Below are 19,869 nucleotides of genomic sequence, written 5' to 3'. Positions count from 1 at the left end.
GGGCTCGATCCGGATGGTCAATCTCGTAAGTCAAACCCCTAAATGCACGGAAAAGGTCATTGGACCGTCTAAATTACGTATCTTGGCCGAACCTTCAACTGAAAATAGTTTCAAACCGATGAGACGCAACAAGTAGTATAATAATTTTACGAAAAATAACCACCGAAGATAGGGCTACCCATAGGGAGAAAGAATAGAAAATTACATTGACCGCAACTATCGGCACCGAGACTTTACCGGAATATATCACCAAAATTTTAATGTAAACCATACTAACTTCCTGTTCATATATCACCAAAATTCATATAAAATAACAGAAATATGAATTCAACATATGTAAACTATAAAGGTAATACATTCTTTTTTATTACAAATTAATGTAATCGAAATTAAAACTAAGGCTCGTAATCCGAATCATCCGATGAGTCTTCTTCGGAGTCAGAATTAATTTCTGGTAATCTATACCTTTCCTCATCGCCAGAGTCTTCATCTGTTTCTTGATTTGGATCAAAATTAATAAGCCTTGGCTCTTCATCACGAATTCGCACTGAACGACCCGTTTTAAAATTATTAAGGCGAACAGTAGAGGAGTTAGGAATACCTATTGCGCTGGACTTTTGATACGCAACATCTTCTTTCTCGTCTTCGACCTCTCCAAGTGTAGCCGCCCAGTAAATGTTTCGAGGGTGCACAAGGTTGACTACTTTCCACGCATCACCCTTAGTAAGGTCATCAAAATAAAACACTTGTTTTACCGATAATATTCCGTACTGATCGGTCTTCATGCTCTGCGGCCTAGTATCAAACCATCTACACTTGAAGAGGTGCACTGTCATGCCTTGCCCATAAACGAGTTCCACCACTGAATGGAAAACACCGTAATAGTCAACTCCATTCCGCCCACCATGCGCCATCACCCCAGAATTATGTGTTCTCCGTCTGCTGTCTCTCTGTTCACGTATAAATTGTACGCCATTCACCTTGCACATCGGATAAACTCTTGACATTATCGGCTTCATCGCTAGAAGTCTTAGTTCGTGCGACCAATTTGTGTGACCATCAAATTGAATATGGTTCATCTGCAACCAACCATTCAACTGTAAATATGGATAATTATACAATAAACATAAACACGTACAGAAATATTGAATTACGTACCCAACCGCCAAAATAGTTTGCGAACTCCCTGTTGTGGTACTCGAGATCACCTTGAATGTCTGAACAATATAGATGGATGTCTTTCCAGTATTCCACTTCTGGACAGTTAATCAATACCCACCAGTGGGCAATGACTAGCTCATGTGGTTGCAACTTGTAGGAGTCTGACAAAATTCCATAAACTTCAACATCACTGGAGAGTATAGAAAGATTGAACTTCGGTACATCTACCGATATGGTTTGCGGAGTTTCCTTCAACGCTCCTAAATACAACTTCATGTAGGTGACGCACTCGTGCGCAATATATGCTTCAGCTATACATCCTTCAGGCGCGGATTTATTAGCCACATAATCTTTGTAGTGTCCAAGTTGCCTATAAATTAAGTTGCAAAATGTTATGATTATTGAACATGTATATTAAGGAATTCAGGTGTAAAAAAAGTACCTTTCCATGGGATACATCCAAGTGTAGTGTACTAGACCGGTAAGCAACAATTGCTCGGGAAGATGGATCATCAGGTGAGGCATGATGTCAAAAAAATTTGGAGGAAATATCCTCTCAAATTTACACATGATATAAATGATGTCTTCTTGCTTTTCCCGGAGGTTAGATTTTTTCACTTCCCGTGTGCATAACTTCTGGAAGAATCTTGCCAACACTACTAACGGCTCCACCACCAGACGGGGAAGGAACGGTCGAATGAAAACATGGAAGAGATGTTGTAGAAGGATATGACAGTCATGACTCTTCAACCCGTACATCTTATTGTCCCGGAAGTTCACACACCGGGCTATATTTCCTGCATAGCCTGAAGGATACTTCACACAACTCATCCACTTGAAAATTACGTTCTTCTGGTCATGCTTCACGGTGTAAGGAGCTTGAGGCATTTTTTTCCTCCCTTCTTTCAACCACATATGTCTTCTTAATTGCATTTTTTTTTAGATCAATGCGTGTCTTAGGACCATCTTTCGTCTTCCCCTCAAAGTTCAGCACTGTGCCCACCACATTGTCGCAAACATTCTTTTCTATGTGCATCACATCTAGGTAGTGTCTGATCAACAACTTACTTCAGTATGAGAGTTCCCAGAATATGCTCTTATGTGTCCAAAATTTGTACATGTCGGGTCTTTCAGGTATTGCCGCCACAATATTGGGATGATTGCTGAGCTGTCCAAAATCGTACTCATTAAGCACTGCTAAAATTTCTTCCCCCGTCCATCTTCTAGGAGGCACACCGTTTTCTACGGTCCCATCAAATGCATGTGCATCGAACCGCCATTCGTGATCATATGGAAGAAGAGTACGGTGACCCAATTTGCATATCTTGTTGCAATGACTGCTGCTCCCTTCATTGCTAAGGCACTCTGGACAAGCCTTGTATCCCCTAACAACGTTGCTTGACAACATCCCACGGGCAGAAAAATCACTGATGGTACCAACAACTATGACATGCATCTAGAACATCTCGTGCATGTACTTGTCATAAGTGGGATGACCAACGTCCAACAAAAACTTAAGCTCTTCAATCAAATGTCTCAAATACACATCGAGACACTTCCTTGGATAACCGGGCCCCGGAATCAACAAACTCAACATATTGTATTCCTTCTTTATGCACATCCATGGAGGAAGGTTGTACGGTACCAAAATCACCGGCCATACACTGTATTGAAGACTCATGTTGCCAAAAGACTCCTTTACCATATCTTTTGTCCTATTTTGGAAGCGAAATTTAACTCTTATCCATATTCTCAAAATATAACAAAATATATATGTATAACGCTAGCTAATTATTAATTAAATTCTATGCCATATATAAAATTTCAATTCATTTAGTATATATTCTACGTACTACAACTAATTGATAACAAATTAATTAACACACACATATATATATACTTAATAATTACATAACAATATTATATATATCAACATCATCACAAAATTATCATCAACACCTTCATATCATCAACACAATATTATAAATTAATTAACATATATATATCTACTACTTATGAACAACTTCATATATATTATCAAATCATCAACTAAATCGATCAACACACACACATATATATATATACCTCCAACGTACTCAAAATCGATCAACTCATAACAATATTATATATCAACATCATCACAAAATCATCATCAACTCATATCATCAACAACTTCATACCATCAACACAATATTATAAATTAATTAACATATATATATATATATCTACTACTTATTAACAACAACTTCATATATATTATCAAATCATCAACCAAATCAATCAACACATATATATATACATCCAACGTACTCAAAATCTATCAATTCAATCACACTCAAAATCGATCAACTCAAATAAAACTCAAAATCAACATATATACATATGTACGTACCTATATATAGCTCCACAAACTAATTATGGACAGATTTCGACAACACCCAAACTTTTTCTCCCGTTTTTTCTTCTCTCATTTTTTTTCCCAGATGAGCTGTTGTCCAGATCTGCAAATATAAAGCACTTTAGCCGACGAAATTTTAATTTCGTCTGCTAAAGAATGTTTAAAGTCGTCGGCTATAGTCTGTGAACTTTAGCCTACGAAATAAATTCTTTCGCTGACAAAATTTTAATTTCGTCGGTTAAAGTTGACCATAGCCGACGAAAATATAAATTAACAATTTTGTCGGCTAATGTTGACCATAGCCGACGAAAATATAAATTAGCCGACGAAGGAAAATTTCATCGGTTAAAGTGGACTTTAGCCGACGAAAAAATAATTCGTCGGCCTGGTTTTTTATTTCGTCGGCTAAAGCCTTTCTTCTGGTAGTGTATATATAATTCATAAGAACTAACACAATGATTAAATATCGATTATGTGACATAAAATTTTGTATTATCATACATGTTGAACGCATATACTTGCAAGGTGCATAAATATTTTTGCAAACAAAAAAATATATATATATATATCTATTGATTATAGAAAATATAGATTTATTACAATAATTTATTATGAAGTATAAAATAGAAATCAAATTATTCAAAATAAAAAACAGAGAAAAAATAACACGTACAAAAGAGAAAAACAAAAGTTAAAAAGATATATAGAATAGTTCGTGATAAAACATTTTCTTGCATGAAAAAAATAATAAAAAAATGGAGGTAGGGATAATGGATGTTCAAAAACAAAAAGGTTAAAAGAAAAAACAACAAAGAATGAGAGGTCTATTGAGTGAATAAGAGGTAAAGTAAGTAATTAATTGAAATATATGTCAATAAATAACTAAGGTTATATTAGGAATTTGAAATGTTTATAATGAACAGTGTTTAATAGTGTTGAGCCAAGCTGGAATGTTGCCACATGTTCAACCTCTCAGCTTCCACGACATATCGGCTTCTCGCGTCTTCCACAAATAGAGAGAAAGAGCGAAGAAAGGGAGATCAGTTTGTTTCGATGCTGGAGTTCGTTTCAACAGTGTCATCCAAAGGCACATAAGCCTCCCAATCTTCTTCTTCGTGGTTTCTGTGTGCACCGATCTTCTTCTATTTTCTTCTCACGGTAAACTCTGTCTATTTTCTTCTCTGGGTTTTTTTTTCTTCCCTTTTGTGATCGATTTCTCTTGATGTTTGTAGATTCTGTGATCGGTTTATGTTTCTTAGAAGGGGGACTTTTATCAAGCTTAGCATTTAGAATTAGTAATACCTTATATCTCTTTTTGTTTCAGAATTTGAATCAATATTTGTCCTCTTTATTTTTCACTATGCTTCAGCATGTCGTTAATGAGGTTCTCCAACGACACAAATGTTGTGTCGCCTATAAAAACCTCAGGCGACAGAAGACTTTTTTCATTTTGTGTCGCCTGAATTGAGATAAGGCGACACGGCATATATGTCGCCTGATAGTTTAAACAACGACATGCTGGAAGACGACGTATCTTTTTTTTCCATGAGGCGACACAGCTCTTTGTGTCGCCTTATAACTGCGAGTGAGAGAGAAATACGCCTTACAACAACATATAGATGTAAGTTAATTTGTTTAAAGACGACATTTAAACATCATGTGAAAATGTTACAAGTGACATATACTTGGTGAATTAGAATTTAAAGTTTTACACGCTACATTTATGTATCGCTGGAGAACCCACACGACATACTATTGATGTTGTTTGTGGTCTAGACATAGTACGACGACACATATGCATTAGGTGAATGATCTTCAGGCAACATATATTTTTTCTTTTTTCATTTGGTCTCTTTAAGACAATAGGTATCTATCGTCTGATATGGTTTAAACTTTCACTACGTGATATCTTTTAGGCTTTCGATATTTTCAGGCGACATTTGTCTATCATATGAATGAGCTTGAGCTACATATAAGTGATATCTTCTTTTGATTTAAACTCTCCACTTACGTTGCCGATTATTCTTTATGGCCTCACATTTATAGTATCTTAACTTAGTAAAGACAATAGATATTGTTATGTTTGTGTTGCCGGTTGTTGCTTTATGGCCACACATTTCTGGTATCTTAACTTAGTAAAGACAATAGATATTGTTATGTTTGTATTCATCCTCTGTAGCTGAAATCACACATATTGGTAGTCATGGCTTGTTTGAAACTACACAATTGCTATATTAAAACATCCTAATAATTTAGGTTTAAAAACACCATCCATAAATAAAATAAGCATCCATAACTAAAATAAGCATTCAACATCCAAATTGATAACATGGACTTTCAATCCACCATATATAAACCCTACACATGAGTTGAATGAATTGTGCAAGTGGGCGAACACGTCCTTTAAGGGAGGGCGGACATTGTATACTGTATTCTTCTCCAATCTTTTTGGCCATGCCAAGAAAGCAGCAATCTATAGAAGCGATGTCTATGCCATAGCCAACATGGAGGAAGTATCCAACGGTGTCATTTTGTTCTACATGAGGTAAACAATTATCAAAGAAAATTGTATCTTATATTCAATTATTGAAAACCGGCTAAACATGAATGCATGTTGCTGTGTTTAATTGGTTTTTAGGTTTTAATCATTTCATGTTGCAATATGTGTTTGTAGCTACTTGCAAGGAGTGTTGAAGAAGAATAAGATGGAGGATATGATCCAGTTTGTCGACTGTGATCAAGTCAGTGCAATTGGGAGTGGAACATCTACAGTGAGGTCTCGTGATCTGTCTGACATATATAAGAAAGGGAAGCCAGGGCAGATCTTTTTTATTCCTTATAACACAGGGTACGTAAAAATGATTTAATTTCATATATGTGGTTTGCAACACTTTTAACTGCTTATGAAGAAAATAATGGAAATATATTGCATGTTATCGCACAGAGATCATTGGACTTTGACGATTGTGAACCCGGAGAAGGAAACTGCTCGCTATATGGATCCACTGAAAAGGCGTCTGAATGGTAGTGAGTGGCCTTCCATTGTGACTAGGTAAGTGTGTGCTATTGCACCCAAAATAATGGAATAAGTTAGTAGTACTCATTAAATTCAGTTATTATTACATACTAACAATTATTTTTCTGTTTGAAGCTCCCTTAAAATGTACAAGGGCCTGAAGAAAAACACTGGAAAGAAACAAGCAAATCCTTGGAAGCCTCTTCTTGTAAATGCTCTTATATTTTATACAATATAGTTTTGCGTTCACAGTCATGTGTCATGTTCAATAATCTTGATTCTTTATTTTCAGGGTGCTCTGAGACAAAAAGATGCGAGGAGTTGTGGATATTATGTGATGCGCTACATGAAAGACATTGTGGAGGACGACAACCTAGACCCGGATGAAAAGGTTCGGCAATTTCAATGATTAATCCTGACTTGCTTATTAACCTTGCTGGAAACTAGATAAAACTTTAGATTCCGAAGCATAATGTCTTTTCATAAAATGTATAAGGTTCTATATATAAAATAAATTTTTGATTCCATTGTTTAGTTTATTAAACTCTTATGAAATTGATCATCGTGCTACATTTCCTTGTTGCAGTGGGGAACAAGGGCTGGAACAAGGGATGCTCAGACTTACACAACCCAGCAACTTGATGAAGTACGAGAGGAATGGGCTAAGCATATGCTAACATTTCCAGATCACTGAATTAGGCCATCAGACTTTAACAACTAGCTTCACTTCTGTTTATGGTAGGTTCATGGTAGTTATGAACTGCTTTTGTTTATGGTAGGTTCTGTTTGTGGTAGGCTTATATATATTTAGGAACTGCTTTTGTGCATTATGACTTTGGAAGGTGTTGGACAATTTAATGCATGCAGTTGGTATATATTATATATCCTGGATTTGAAGCCAACTAGCTAGCTAGGTTGCTATGTTAAACAGACTATATCGATGCCTTAATGCTGTTTTTTGTTAAAGGCATTATGGCCTGGTACATGGAATTAGAAGTTGAAGTTGGCTAGCTTGTTATATATGTATGTTTTGAACTGAGGTTTGTGTCCTATAATTTGGTTTTGCTGTGGTTCAGAATGAGGTTTTGATTGTTCATGTTTTAGAATGTATGAGGTAGGATGAAGATATTGTACCAAATGAATAGTGCATTTCAGTAGGTTTTACCATATGAACAAGAAAATGAAACGTCAGAAACATGTTGTCTCCTTCTCCATCAGACGACATATAACCTAAAAAATGAGGTTAACGTCCACAGAAAAATGTAGTGCAACATGGCATAAGCCAACATATGTTTTCTCATCAAACTACATAAGAATGTAGTGAAACATCATAATCAATCAACATATGTTTCCTCATCAAACTACATAAAATAGTCATGTAGATAACTCGCTCAACCTATTTGTTTTCGCTCAACCTACAGAAATATATGGTCCAAAATATCATCAAACCACATAAAAACATATGATTGGTCGCTCAACCTACAGAAATATGTGGTCCGAAAGATAATCAAATCACATAAAAACATATGATTGGTCGATGTAGATGACCTAGCGCAACAGTTATATGTAGACTAAGCACAATTGGACGACAAAAAAGTTGACAAACTTATATTATTCTTCTCTCAGTCGACATTTATATGTGATTAGAACATGTACTAAAACTAAAAAACATAATGATTAGTAGTTACAAAACAATTCAGACGACAAATAATTGTCGTTGGTAAAACATTCAGATGACAAAGAATCCAATATTTTCCCTAATTTGAAAATATCAAACGACAGAAAAATGTCTTCAGAAACCTCTTCTAACCACTATTTTTCACTATACTTGTCGTTGTAAGTTCAGTAGGTCAACAATTATATGCAGTCTAAGGTTGTATCACAAAACATATTCTGTGTCAAAACCTTTATTTTTCTTGATTCAATCGACATTTAAATGTTGTTACTCTTTTATTCAGACGACATAAAGTCCAGAAACCTTGCAAACTTGTCAAATTTCAGATGACTTATTATCTGTCGTCTGACTAACATTCACACGGCAGTAGAGAACTGTCGTCTGATATCTTATCAGACGGCAGGCCCTCAGACAACATATTATTTTTGGTCAGACGACAGTGCGCAACTGTCGTCTGATGCTGTTTTTGGCATAGTGTCTTAAACGTCAAGCAGCTTGCTCTTCCAAGGTAACGATCGATCATTCTCAAATTCTTTGTACAAGACTAATGTAAAATGGGACTGAGGTGTTTAGGTTTGAGATGTATAAAAAAAACTCTGAATTTTGAATTTTCACACAATGGCTAATTGGAAAGGACGAAAAATTTAATTGAGCAAGTGACTTAGATTAGAGGTGGTTGGTAGTGAAGTGATTGATGACTTCTAGTTTTTTCTTCTTTTAAAAGAGGTAGTTGAGGACTTAGATCACATTGAACTGGAAAATGTGAATAATTATGCAAGACTGGATTCAAGCACTGGGAGAATTTGCTGGGGTCTTGAAGGTTTAGGGTGGAGTAGTATTGAGGCAAAGATGAGGTGATTATAAGGTCAAATTTGTAGTTTCAAATTGCTGCTGCAAGCATAAGTTTTCAAGAGCTTTCGGTCTTACAAAGCTATCATTTCAGCGATCATGACTGTAGATGCCCATGTATGAACTGTTGCATGTTTGCATCAGTTTTGTTATCCTACAGGATTAAGGTGACTTTCTATCAACTCGATCTTAAGGTGACTTTCTCTGGCGTGCGTTGACACAGCTGTACGGATTAATTGTGTGCATTGGTCAGAAGTCAGAACAACTAGATTTGGCTAAAGCAAAGGAAAGTTGAATTCTTCTTGATACGGCTTGAACTACAATATTGATGTTTCTGCAGCCTTCTAAGGTAAAACACCTATGTCTTGATATTCACATTAATCATTCATGTATCGGAGAATGAAATATTGCATAGAGATGCAGCATGTATATCGGTCGTTAGATTTCGGTAATCAGCAAGAGTATGAAGCTGAAATTTTGTTTTTGGCGCTTTTTTTTTTGAACAGTTGTTTTTGGCGCTTTTAGGAATTACTTCCTTTTCCACCAAGTTATTATTTCTTGCATATTTTTGCCCAACAACCATTGCCGAAAGTGTTCCATTGTCCCTCTAATGGTATAGATTGTAGTCTATAGTTTTAGTCACGGTAATGGTATCTAAATTAGTCTCTTATCAATCAATGGTATCTTATCACTACATAATCAAGTACAACCCTTGTGAACAAGATGTCCACCACAGTGATATATTGTCGAATTAAACAACAATCTAAGTACAACAGTTTCTCATTCTTGTGGTGCACTTTGAGAAATTTTTCAGTGCTACGGGAGAACCACGTGACAGTCTGACGTGGTCCTACATTCCAATTAAATTTAGATATGTGGATTTTCTTCATAAAAAATTATTTCAGTTATTTTGTCAAAGACTATTTTTGGTTTTATGTTGTTTTTTAAACCCCTAAACCATAAACCTTAAACCCTTAAACCCTATACCCTAAACCCTAACCCTAAACTCTAAACCCTAAACCTAGGTTGAACTTGCTAAATACCCATGAATGTCAATTCACAAAAAATAAACAATATTAGTTAATATTTTAGTTGTAAAAAATCCATATGTTTAAATTTAATTGAAATGTAGGACCACGTCAGACTGCCACGTGGCCCTCCCGTAACACTTAAAAATTCTCCACTCTATAGTCTAAGTGAAGAAATCAAATGATGAGTGGGTCTGGGGGTCATGATGAGTGACTAAGGGAACTATGTTTTTGAAAAGACATTGAGATCTTTGGTTAGTACACTACTAGGAAATCGATCAATAGGCACAGGCGTTTTCCGTCCCTATTAGGAGTCATTGGGCACGGAATCTATGCCTATTAATTGATGGGAACGAATTTTCTGTTTGTATCCCCCTGTACCATCTCCAAATTGGTTTTTTACCATTGGGGACGGATATCCCTGTCCGTCTCACCCTGCGCACCATAACTCACGCACTCTCTTTTTCCCTTTCTAACAGTAACAGTGCTCCCTGTTTTTTATATAGTATAATAATCTGATCTATTGTTATTCATCCGTATATGAAACTTGATACACCGTATATTCATCCGTGCCCAACTTGGGCAAATTTAATAAAAAAATATAAAAGCCATTAGCTAGCACATACGGCTCGGCTTGGCTTCCCATTCTGGTATTGGATTTACAGTTATGGTTTTGGACAATTAGCTTCACCATATATTTCTCATTTATGGTAATTACTCAGCAATTTGCAATAATAATATCCAAAACTATAAAAGGCTATAAAATACAATCAAACTATACTACACTTCTCTATCAAAGCTCAATGAGATTTCATTCTTTGCCATCTCTTACAATCTTTGTCCTTGTGCCAATAACATCCTAGACAATCAAACAACCCAACAAGATTCAGACTTAGATAATTCACAGATAGTATATGCTCTACAACCTTAACTGAATCTATTTAAACTAACCATGTCCTGTATAAATGGTACTGAATCAAGCATCAGACTAACGAGACAAACCTATGGGGCAGACTTGCATCGACCAAACATGTAAAATTTACATATACATTGTTAATTGACAATATAAAGAAATGAAAGAAACTTTCTTGACAACATACCATTGAACCAACTTGAGCTTATGTGTTGGATTAATGCCATACTCAAATTGGATGACACCATCTGCAAATAGCTGCAATTACAACATTTCCACCTTATAAATAACTCAGATTAATTTAGAGTATTGTCAGAACATGTGTATCACATTCACATATATATATATATATATATATATATGTAAGAAAATAAAGAGAAATGTACTGTGAACAAAGCTGAATAACAAGCTAAACTATAATTCCCCACTTGTGTATATAAACAAAATTAATATGTATCTTATTCATGAAATGGAACACAAATTATGGACATACACCTACAACTACAACTTTAATGCAGATCAAGGTACCGACCTCTGAATTAATCTTTGATTGAGATATAAAGTCATCTTTAAGCAATGTTTCCCACACCTGTAAAGCATTATTACAAAACTACATAAGATAAGAACCATTACTATAAATCTCTGTATAGCACAAAATTTGTAATGTCTAGGAGGGCACCCTCTTTATAACAATTAGCAACTGGCTACACATGCATCTTCATCCCAACTCTCCACCCTCGAATTCTACATAAAGGCAATAGCAAAATAGATGCTTACTCGGTAATGTGACTTCACTTTGCAGTCTACGACATCTAGAATAAACCAACCTAAAAATAAACTATGTATTAGAATAATAAACAAAAAAACAAACAAACAAAGAAGCAGTAACGTTACAAGATAAATCTTCTGTACGTTTCTTAAGGTATAGATACCTAGTTTTGAAGTCTGCTTCAACTAGAATTGTATGGATAACTTGGTCACCAGAGCAAGGAAGTTACAACACCTGTTTACAAGGATATCTCAAAATTAAAACAACTTTAAACAACAAGCCAAATCACCTACAATATGAACATATGCTTGTGAAGTCCCCAGATCAACCAACAACAAGCCAAAGCATACAGACAATACCTGATAGTTGTATTTTCACATGAGCATATGGCTAGTTCATTACTCGCTGAAAAAAATAAAAATCAATTATACTTAAAAGAAATATAGCATATATAGATGTACCATATAACATGAATGCTTAGAGTTTAATCACAGCAATGAAACACATCACCAAATGCATATTGAATGACACCAACTCGAGTTATATAACATCTGAACTTGCCACAAACGGTATACAATAGATCCATAGCAACTACACTGGCAACTGCACTAGTGTTTACAAGTAAAACTAAAATCACATATGCAAGTAGTACCTTCTCACTGATGAACTGAACTACAGACACCCTGGTCCAATTCCACTATAAAGCTATCAACTGCTCCACCTACCAATACCACTTCAATAATCCAATTCAGTCAACACACTTCTCCAATTTGAATTCTAACAACACTATAACAGTAACTAAAAATTAGCAAACTTCTGATTATCCATCTTCTCCAATCCTTCAACTCTGTAACTCTAGTATATATCTGATCATAAAAATCATGCTTTGAGATTCATATCTGACCAAAAATTAATCAAACATTGATCACGACATCACCAAGAACAACAAACCCGATATACCAGAAAAACCCCAAAACTTCGATTCTTCAAAACTTAACCAAACTCGAATTCAAGCATATAAACATGTAGAGCTCGACGAGTAGATGAAGATTGATACCTGAGTCGAACCCAGTTTCGCCGGAAAACTGTGAACCCTCGCCGAAAAACTCAAACCGCTCCTCTGCATCGATTCTCACTCACCACTGCTCGTCTCGACATATTGAAGCCACATGGAGGTTCTCCAGGTCAAGGTGAAGCTACCACCACCAGCCATGCACGCCGCCGTGGCCGGCATCAGAAACCCGATCGGAGAGGCAGTCACCTTCTCTCCTCCGATTCTCTTTCAGCGGCGCTCCTCCATGAAATCTGACACAACAGAGATAGGGTGTATCATCAAATACAAGAGAACAACTAACCTAAAATCAAGAAATCAGATTTGAAAAGAAAAACCATAAACCAAATTGAATCCTAAAATCAGTTTATCTACACCTAAGATCCCCAAATACAAAAACTGAGCCGAATGACCGAGAAATAATCTTTACCGTAACCCTAGATTGTAGTACTATAATGAAATTGGGCTAGAGAAACTGCTATTGGTGAAGGATGGATCGCTCCAGAGAAACTGTTTTATGATTTTGGGAGGAAGAGGAAGTGGGAGAGAATCGGTATGAGTGGTTGGTGGAACAAGGAAGAGGAAGAAAAGAGATGAGCTTTTGGTTTCAATTTTCAAAACTGAAAATTAAAAGAGATAAGATGAGTGTAAGAGGTAGAGAACCGAATGGCCACAAACATGTCGAAAAATTATTTTAATTACACATCTTATAGGACGGTCATGTTGCTCCAGTAAGTAGATATCAGCATTTTGCTCATAATTTGGGGACGAATGGTAAAATGTCTGTCGCCGTGTTCTCTCAAATTTTGGAACATACGGTGAAAATGTCAGTACCCTATTTATATATTATTTGCTTATGATAGATAAGGTCGTGGATGAGGACAGTTTGCGAAATCTGTGGCTAAATTGTCACTCTAGGGACGGAGATCTGTGATCAATTTGTGCATAGGCACGTGGTAATGGATTTTAGGAAATTTTGGAGACAGACATCTCATATCTGTCCCTTTTATATCTATAAGGATACGGACAACCTCGTCTGTGCCCATTGATCTGTGATCAAGATCGATATCCTAGTAGTGGTAATGGCAGTAAATATCACTGGGTTCTGTGAACGAGACTGATTTCAACCAAGTAATAAAAGCCATAAAAGCTAGAAACTTTTAATTATTTATTATAGGTAAGCTGCTGTGCTTATAAGCAATGATGAATCTGGTGTGTGTATGGTAAACCGATGAACAAGTTCATTTCAAACAAGCCATGGCAAAAAAAAAAAAAGTAAGACTTACCCTCCTTTTTAAACAAGGAGAAGCCAGAAAACGCTATCCATTTTGCCTTGTTCTCCTAACAAAAGAGCTTCAGAAAGAAAAAAATGTATGTAGGTATCAACTAAGTAACTCATATTGCTTCATTCACCTTGGCTTAAACAAGATTCTAGTCGGTCTCATCGGTGGGTTCTCATAGGGTTTTTTTCAGAACGAGACATGGATCTCCATTTCTCATTAACAAGTTCAAGAGTATCTTTAGAATAGGATCGGTGAATTCTTCTGTACTCTTCAAAGAACATGTAGAAGCCCAAAGTTTTAGAACCTCTCTTTCTGTTTCTACAGGAAGCACAACCCCATCGTCCACAATGGAAGCTGAAATAAGTTCCACACCTGCAAGTAATTAAACAAAATGAAATATATAAATCAGAATGAGTTTCACCCTCTTGTTGTATACCTTATACCTACCAAAGCTACTCTAACAGTATACTATTAGGTATTCAGCAAAGACCAAGATATATATATACATATATATATATAGAATGAGGATCAGAAACGGACGTCCGCACTCGGCTTAAAGTGCGGACATCCGCTCCTGATCCGGCCTATATTATATATATAGAGAGAGAGAGAGAGAGGGAAGATCTAAAGAGGACCTCCTTATATATACATACATGGAACAAATAATCGAATGAAATGACCAGAAGGATAAACAGACCTGCAGTGTACTGTTGAGCAGCCTCCGGTTCTTTCGACATAGATCCCACACCTTGGGCACTTTCTCCAATGCTTCTTGTAAGCAAGTCTCTCCATCTTGATATCCTCCTTTGCAGTGTCATCCTTATTCAGCTTCTTGAACTCTTCACAAGTAATCCCAGTGTGCCAAGGAACCTTACACTGTGCACAGAACAATCTTTTACAACTAGGGCACTCTGACTCCCTCACCACCTCTTCCCCATCGTCAATCAACATTGTGGAGCAGTCCTTAAACGGGCAGTAAAATTTCAGAGACCCAGTAATCACATCCTCGCACAACCACTTTCCCCATTTCTCAAACACCTCGGGTTTCAGAATCAAACGGCAATGTTCGGGATCCAGTGACCCTTTATTGCAATCGGGTACAAGGCACCCTATGCTTGCTATATTCTGTTCCAGCTTCGAGTCCACGTATTTGACCACACAATCAGTACAATATACATGGGTGCAGTTTTTGATACCAAACGACTCGTGTGCTGACTTAGTCTCTAAACAAATTTCACATGCAAAAGATGGGGGTTTGGAAATGGAACCCTCGTTTCGCTTCCTTTTCCCGAAAGGAATATTGGAGGGTTTGAACCTAAGAACCCTAACCTCTTCATCACTATCGTAATAGTTTAAGGTTTCAGCAGAGAGATCGATGAAGTTACCTGCTTTGGTAATGGGACTCGGGGCAGATTTTAGCGATTCACTATGAACATCTTTCTTCAATTCATGAGCTTCAAATGCTTTTCGGCATATATGACAATTGAGCAAACAACCCAGAATGTCTCTGTAGTATTGAAGCTTTGTGCAACAAAAGGGGCACTGTGTCCAGAATGTGTTTGTTTGCTCCTGGATACCGCTCCTGTTGTGCTCCATAGATAATTCAAAGTTCTCAATCTGTTACACAAGAAGGCATCATTCTTCATCTGAATTTAAAAAAAAAAAAAAAAAAAAAAAGGAAACTGAATATTATTGATTGAACTAGACACATATCCCGCTCCCAGTCACGAGTTGTTGTAGTGTGTACTTAACTACTTATACATCACAACTCCTTTCAATGTGTTTAACAGAGGAATATGTATTTCTGCACAATGGTAAACATGTGTTATACATTCAAGGAGGTGATTTTATATCACAAAGGACCTTACATCACTCATATATTACATATTGATATTATATTACTTTTAATTTCTTCCTCTTGCTTGTCCAACCTTTAGAGGCCAAAGCTGCAGATGATACCATACTTCGTGGGTTACTAAGGACATTAAAATGAAATATATAAGAGATAATACTTCATGCTTTGTAAACAATAGAAGTGTTAAATGAAAAGCATCATTTTTGATTAATCAATTGCGTATATAAAGCACAATAGTTAAACACATTATCTGAAACACGCATATAAAAATAAGAACCTACCACTAATAACCCAAGCCTAAATTGCATTGGCCTGAAAGGTCACCAGAATGTGCAGATATTAATTATCATAACACAAACTTCACGAAAGAAACTAAGAAAACAAAGAGTCAAAGAGAACATACATGACATATAATGAAACCATACAAAGACAAAGTCTTGAATCATAACCCAAGTAACAAAATATGAGTACTCAATTGGCAGATTGCAATTGGCAAGAAATAACAAACACCAGCAAGATTTTACAGTCAAAAGACCCTAAAGGTTTCAACATTACTGATGGTAATAGTGTTGCATTTTACAGCCTGAGGTAGTCCAGCGTGTTGAGCAAGATCTACTGAACATTAGTGCTGGTGGACCAGCTGAAAACATGGATATGCTTTTATATAATGTTTTAACATTTATTAAACTTTGGATATCCTTTTATATAATGTTTTGTTAAACTTTGGAAAAATGAGGAAGTAGTAGATTTTGGTCAAGTGAGATATAGGATATCCCCCCTCCTACTTTTGGTTTTAAACTTATACTGTTAAGCCTAGAAAGCATCCCTATTTATGATGATTTACTTGGCCTTATTTTCATGAAGACTGCTTAATTTGTAATAATAGTACGTGACTCATCCTTACATGTGTAATAAGCATTCATTTTCAATTCAAAGAGACGTACAATGAGTATGAAAAGAATCAAATGGAAAGAAGCACTGGAAAAGTCCATGTATGGATGGCTTTGATCTGAGAAGAGGGGAATACAAATATCATTAACAAAGTTCTGCAACCCAAGTCAGATGTATATAATTATAATTGCCTATACTTTTCACATTCTCAATATATTTATCTTTTTAATCTTTTATTCTTGCAGGACCGGGATTCTTGTTTAGTTTGCATCTCCAAATAAAAATCCTATACTATTATTGCATCATATACTTTGTAAATTGACAGCTATATCAAGTTTTATTACAGCTATTGTATACATCTTACTGTACACATATATATAGTAAATATCTTCAGGAATATTTAATCAAGATGATATAAAAGTATATATATAAATGGCATCAGCGTATTAATAATCTGATCTTGTATGCATATACATCAAGATCGATCACCCTATTTACAATAACTTTCTGCTAAACCAATTATTTGAGCATATGCTCTCTTCGAGTTTATACAGCTGCTACTTAGGTTCAAACCTACACTCTGCCTTGACGAATTCTTAATCACTAATTCTACACACGTGTATCAGACAAATGTTTTCTAACCCAAATGGATCACAGCATATTGGTTTTAATTTTTTTTCTCTTACAGCATGGGAATTCTTGTTCAGTTTGCCTCTCAAAAAAAATAAAAAAATAAAAAAAATTCTGCACTGCCATTTCTCCTTCTACGATTCGCTCTCAAAATCTAAATGAATCCCAGGAAGGGGCAGTTCTTAACTGTATCGGACCAGGATTCTGTAAAATCATTATGCGGTCCTCCTGGTACTGGCAAGACAAAGACACTTGTTGTAAATGAAGGCCATACAGCTGATGTGAAACAAATTTAATTGTTTTGAATACAATATATCTAGCTGTTCTACGAGACAAACTTGAACCATGTGAAAAACGTAAAAAACCTAAGGTAAGTAGGTAACAGAAAAAATAATACATAATTCCATAGTCCTTTGTGCAAGAAGAACAACCTACTTCAGCCGTATGTAATTGAATCATGAGGCCATGAATATACTACCTAACACTCTACCAGACAAGTGGAATCCATTCCTTTCTAAAACCATGTCGAATCAATTTACTCGTTCTCTACTACTGGGAATTCTGTAAATCTGTTTCCCTGCTTTAGTAACCTTTGATCCATTCTTATACAACTGAACTGACTAGTACTCGGGCTTACATAAAAAATAAATAAAAATTTGCCTGACGTTGATGAGAGAAAGATTTGGGTTTTGCTGTGAAATTTAGAGAAGCTGCAACAAACAGTTAAAGAGGCTCCGGAATCTAGTTTGTGATAGTCAACACAGTATGAGTTTCTCTCCCAGTTCGGTTTGGGACGAGAATGGCGTGCTGGCCAATATTTATAAAAGAAAAGTTGTAAAATTTGGCCACCCATTGACAAAATCTGGCAATTTATACCATCTGATTGAACATTTTCCAACACGACAATTCGAAATACAAACACACTACACAGTATTGCCGAAAAAAAACAAAGAAACAAAAAAAATAAAGGAGTAGAAAACTGAACCCAAAACCGTTTCGATCAATCCCAAACAATTGAATTCCTAAAGAATACCATATAGAAAGATAAACAAAACCATCATATAAAGTTTGCTAACCAAATCGAGCAACTCAAGCACAGAAACAGAAGGGAAAAATACTACAATTTATGCAAAATATAAAAGAAAAGGCTTCTAAATGAAAGAAGAAAGACTGAAGGATATCATACCTCGACTGAGGTAGAAGATACGAAATCTTTCAAACAATTGAAGAGAGGAAGAGAACTTGATGCGTCGACTGAGTCAGTGCGTCCTTTATTTTTTTTTTTTTTTTTTTTTTTGTCCTCTTCTGATGACTCTCACGGTCTCTTTTTAAAGTCTAGGGTTTTACAACCGGATCTTGATCCGGACCCGTTTTAGATTTGTGGTTTTAAATCAGGTTTGGATCGAAAATTTGACTCGTTGATCCGTTAAGGACCGGATCCATTTTAAAATAATTAAATAATATTTTTATAAATATAATATTACTGATAAATATTAAATAATATAATAATTATTTGGAAAATCTAAACGTCTAAATTGCGTCTAAAGTATGATTTGATGAAGTTGAAGGTTACTAATATTTATGTTTTTTTTATGTTCTTTGCTAAAAATATTAGAGGTCTAGTATTTTGATTATATTAGTTTATTGTTAAGGAGTATTTTGGCCATGTAATTCAACTTTTGATGTAAACCTTTATTTTGTTATAATATTTTATCAGTGTTTTATGAAAAAATTTATAATAACATTAAGAAATTATTATTTAAAATTTAGAAAATATTTATTATTATAAACAGATCGGATTAACGGGTCAGATATCCGTTAACCCGCCAGATCCGGATTTGTATCGACCTATCAATAATCTGGCAGGTAATGAGTTGGATCCGGATCCAAAATTTCTATTACAAATCTGTATTCGGATCTAAGTTGATCCGCTCCAGATCCGGTCTATTTACTTTTACCACAGGCTATTATATTTCTTAGGATCAGCCCGATTCGGTCCGTGTGGCCCACTAACAATAACTGTCCGATAAAATAACCTTATCCTTAAAGTTTTTAAAAAAAAGATGACGCATGTCATCATATATAATAGGTTTTAGACCAAGGGTTAGAGATGGTTTATAAAACTCATTTTGCATCTATTTCAGATTTTCTGTATCTAAATAACCAAAAAAACTGTTTCAAATGCGACCTTATTTTCACATCTGATTTGGAAGGTTTATTATATTGTCCGATCGGATGAAATATCTTACCGAGAAAATAGCTAAACTAGCTATATTATCAGGGGAGCACTTCTGTTGCGGCCTGAAAAGCTACGGACTCAATACGGACTTTCAAATTAGGCCGTTAGATT

The 19,869-nt window shown here is 35.6% G+C and overlaps 2 protein-coding genes across 2 annotated transcripts; one reads left to right on the top strand and one right to left on the bottom strand.

Annotated features, from left to right (window-relative positions):
* Positions 1–5,980: 5,980 nt before the first annotated feature.
* On the top strand, positions 5,981–7,269 carry LOC101314138. The gene is made up of 6 exons (XM_004308579.1): positions 5,981–6,104; positions 6,234–6,407; positions 6,504–6,611; positions 6,711–6,783; positions 6,868–6,966; positions 7,162–7,269. Exons 1-6 carry the CDS (start codon positions 6,064–6,066, stop codon positions 7,267–7,269), a joined length of 603 nt encoding a protein of 200 aa, XP_004308627.1. The 5' UTR covers positions 5,981–6,063.
* Positions 7,270–12,951: 5,682 nt separating this feature from the next.
* LOC101297086 (probable E3 ubiquitin-protein ligase RNF217-like) lies at positions 12,952–18,802 on the bottom strand. Its single transcript, XM_004307110.1, has 4 exons — positions 18,706–18,802; positions 14,841–15,760; positions 14,147–14,515; positions 12,952–13,114 (listed from the first exon to the last, which is right to left on the bottom strand). The coding sequence occupies exons 2-3, from the start codon at positions 15,737–15,739 to the stop codon at positions 14,302–14,304; spliced, it is 1,113 nt and encodes a 370-aa protein (XP_004307158.1). The 5' UTR covers positions 15,740–15,760; positions 18,706–18,802; the 3' UTR covers positions 12,952–13,114; positions 14,147–14,301.
* Positions 18,803–19,869: the final 1,067 nt, after the last annotated feature.

The sequence above is a fragment of the Fragaria vesca genome, linkage group LG7 (genome assembly GCF_000184155.1).
Source record: "Fragaria vesca subsp. vesca linkage group LG7, FraVesHawaii_1.0, whole genome shotgun sequence".
NCBI lineage: Eukaryota > Viridiplantae > Streptophyta > Magnoliopsida > Rosales > Rosaceae > Fragaria > Fragaria vesca.
This window is presented reverse-complemented; position numbering and strand designations above follow the sequence as displayed.

Coding starts and splice junctions, on each gene's coding strand:
- LOC101314138 (XM_004308579.1), top strand. CDS start 6,064: ATGGAGGAAGTATCCAACGGTGTCATTTTGTTCTACATGAG. Junction 6,105..6,233: donor GTCATTTTGTTCTACATGAG/GTAAACAATTAT, acceptor ATGTGTTTGTAG/CTACTTGCAAGGAGTGTTGA. Junction 6,967..7,161: donor ACCTAGACCCGGATGAAAAG/GTTCGGCAATTT, acceptor TCCTTGTTGCAG/TGGGGAACAAGGGCTGGAAC.
- LOC101297086 (XM_004307110.1), bottom strand. CDS start 15,739: ATGGAGCACAACAGGAGCGGTATCCAGGAGCAAACAAACACATTCTGG. Junction 14,516..14,840: donor TGCTCAACAGTACACTGCAG/GTCTGTTTATCC, acceptor AATTACTTGCAG/GTGTGGAACTTATTTCAGCT.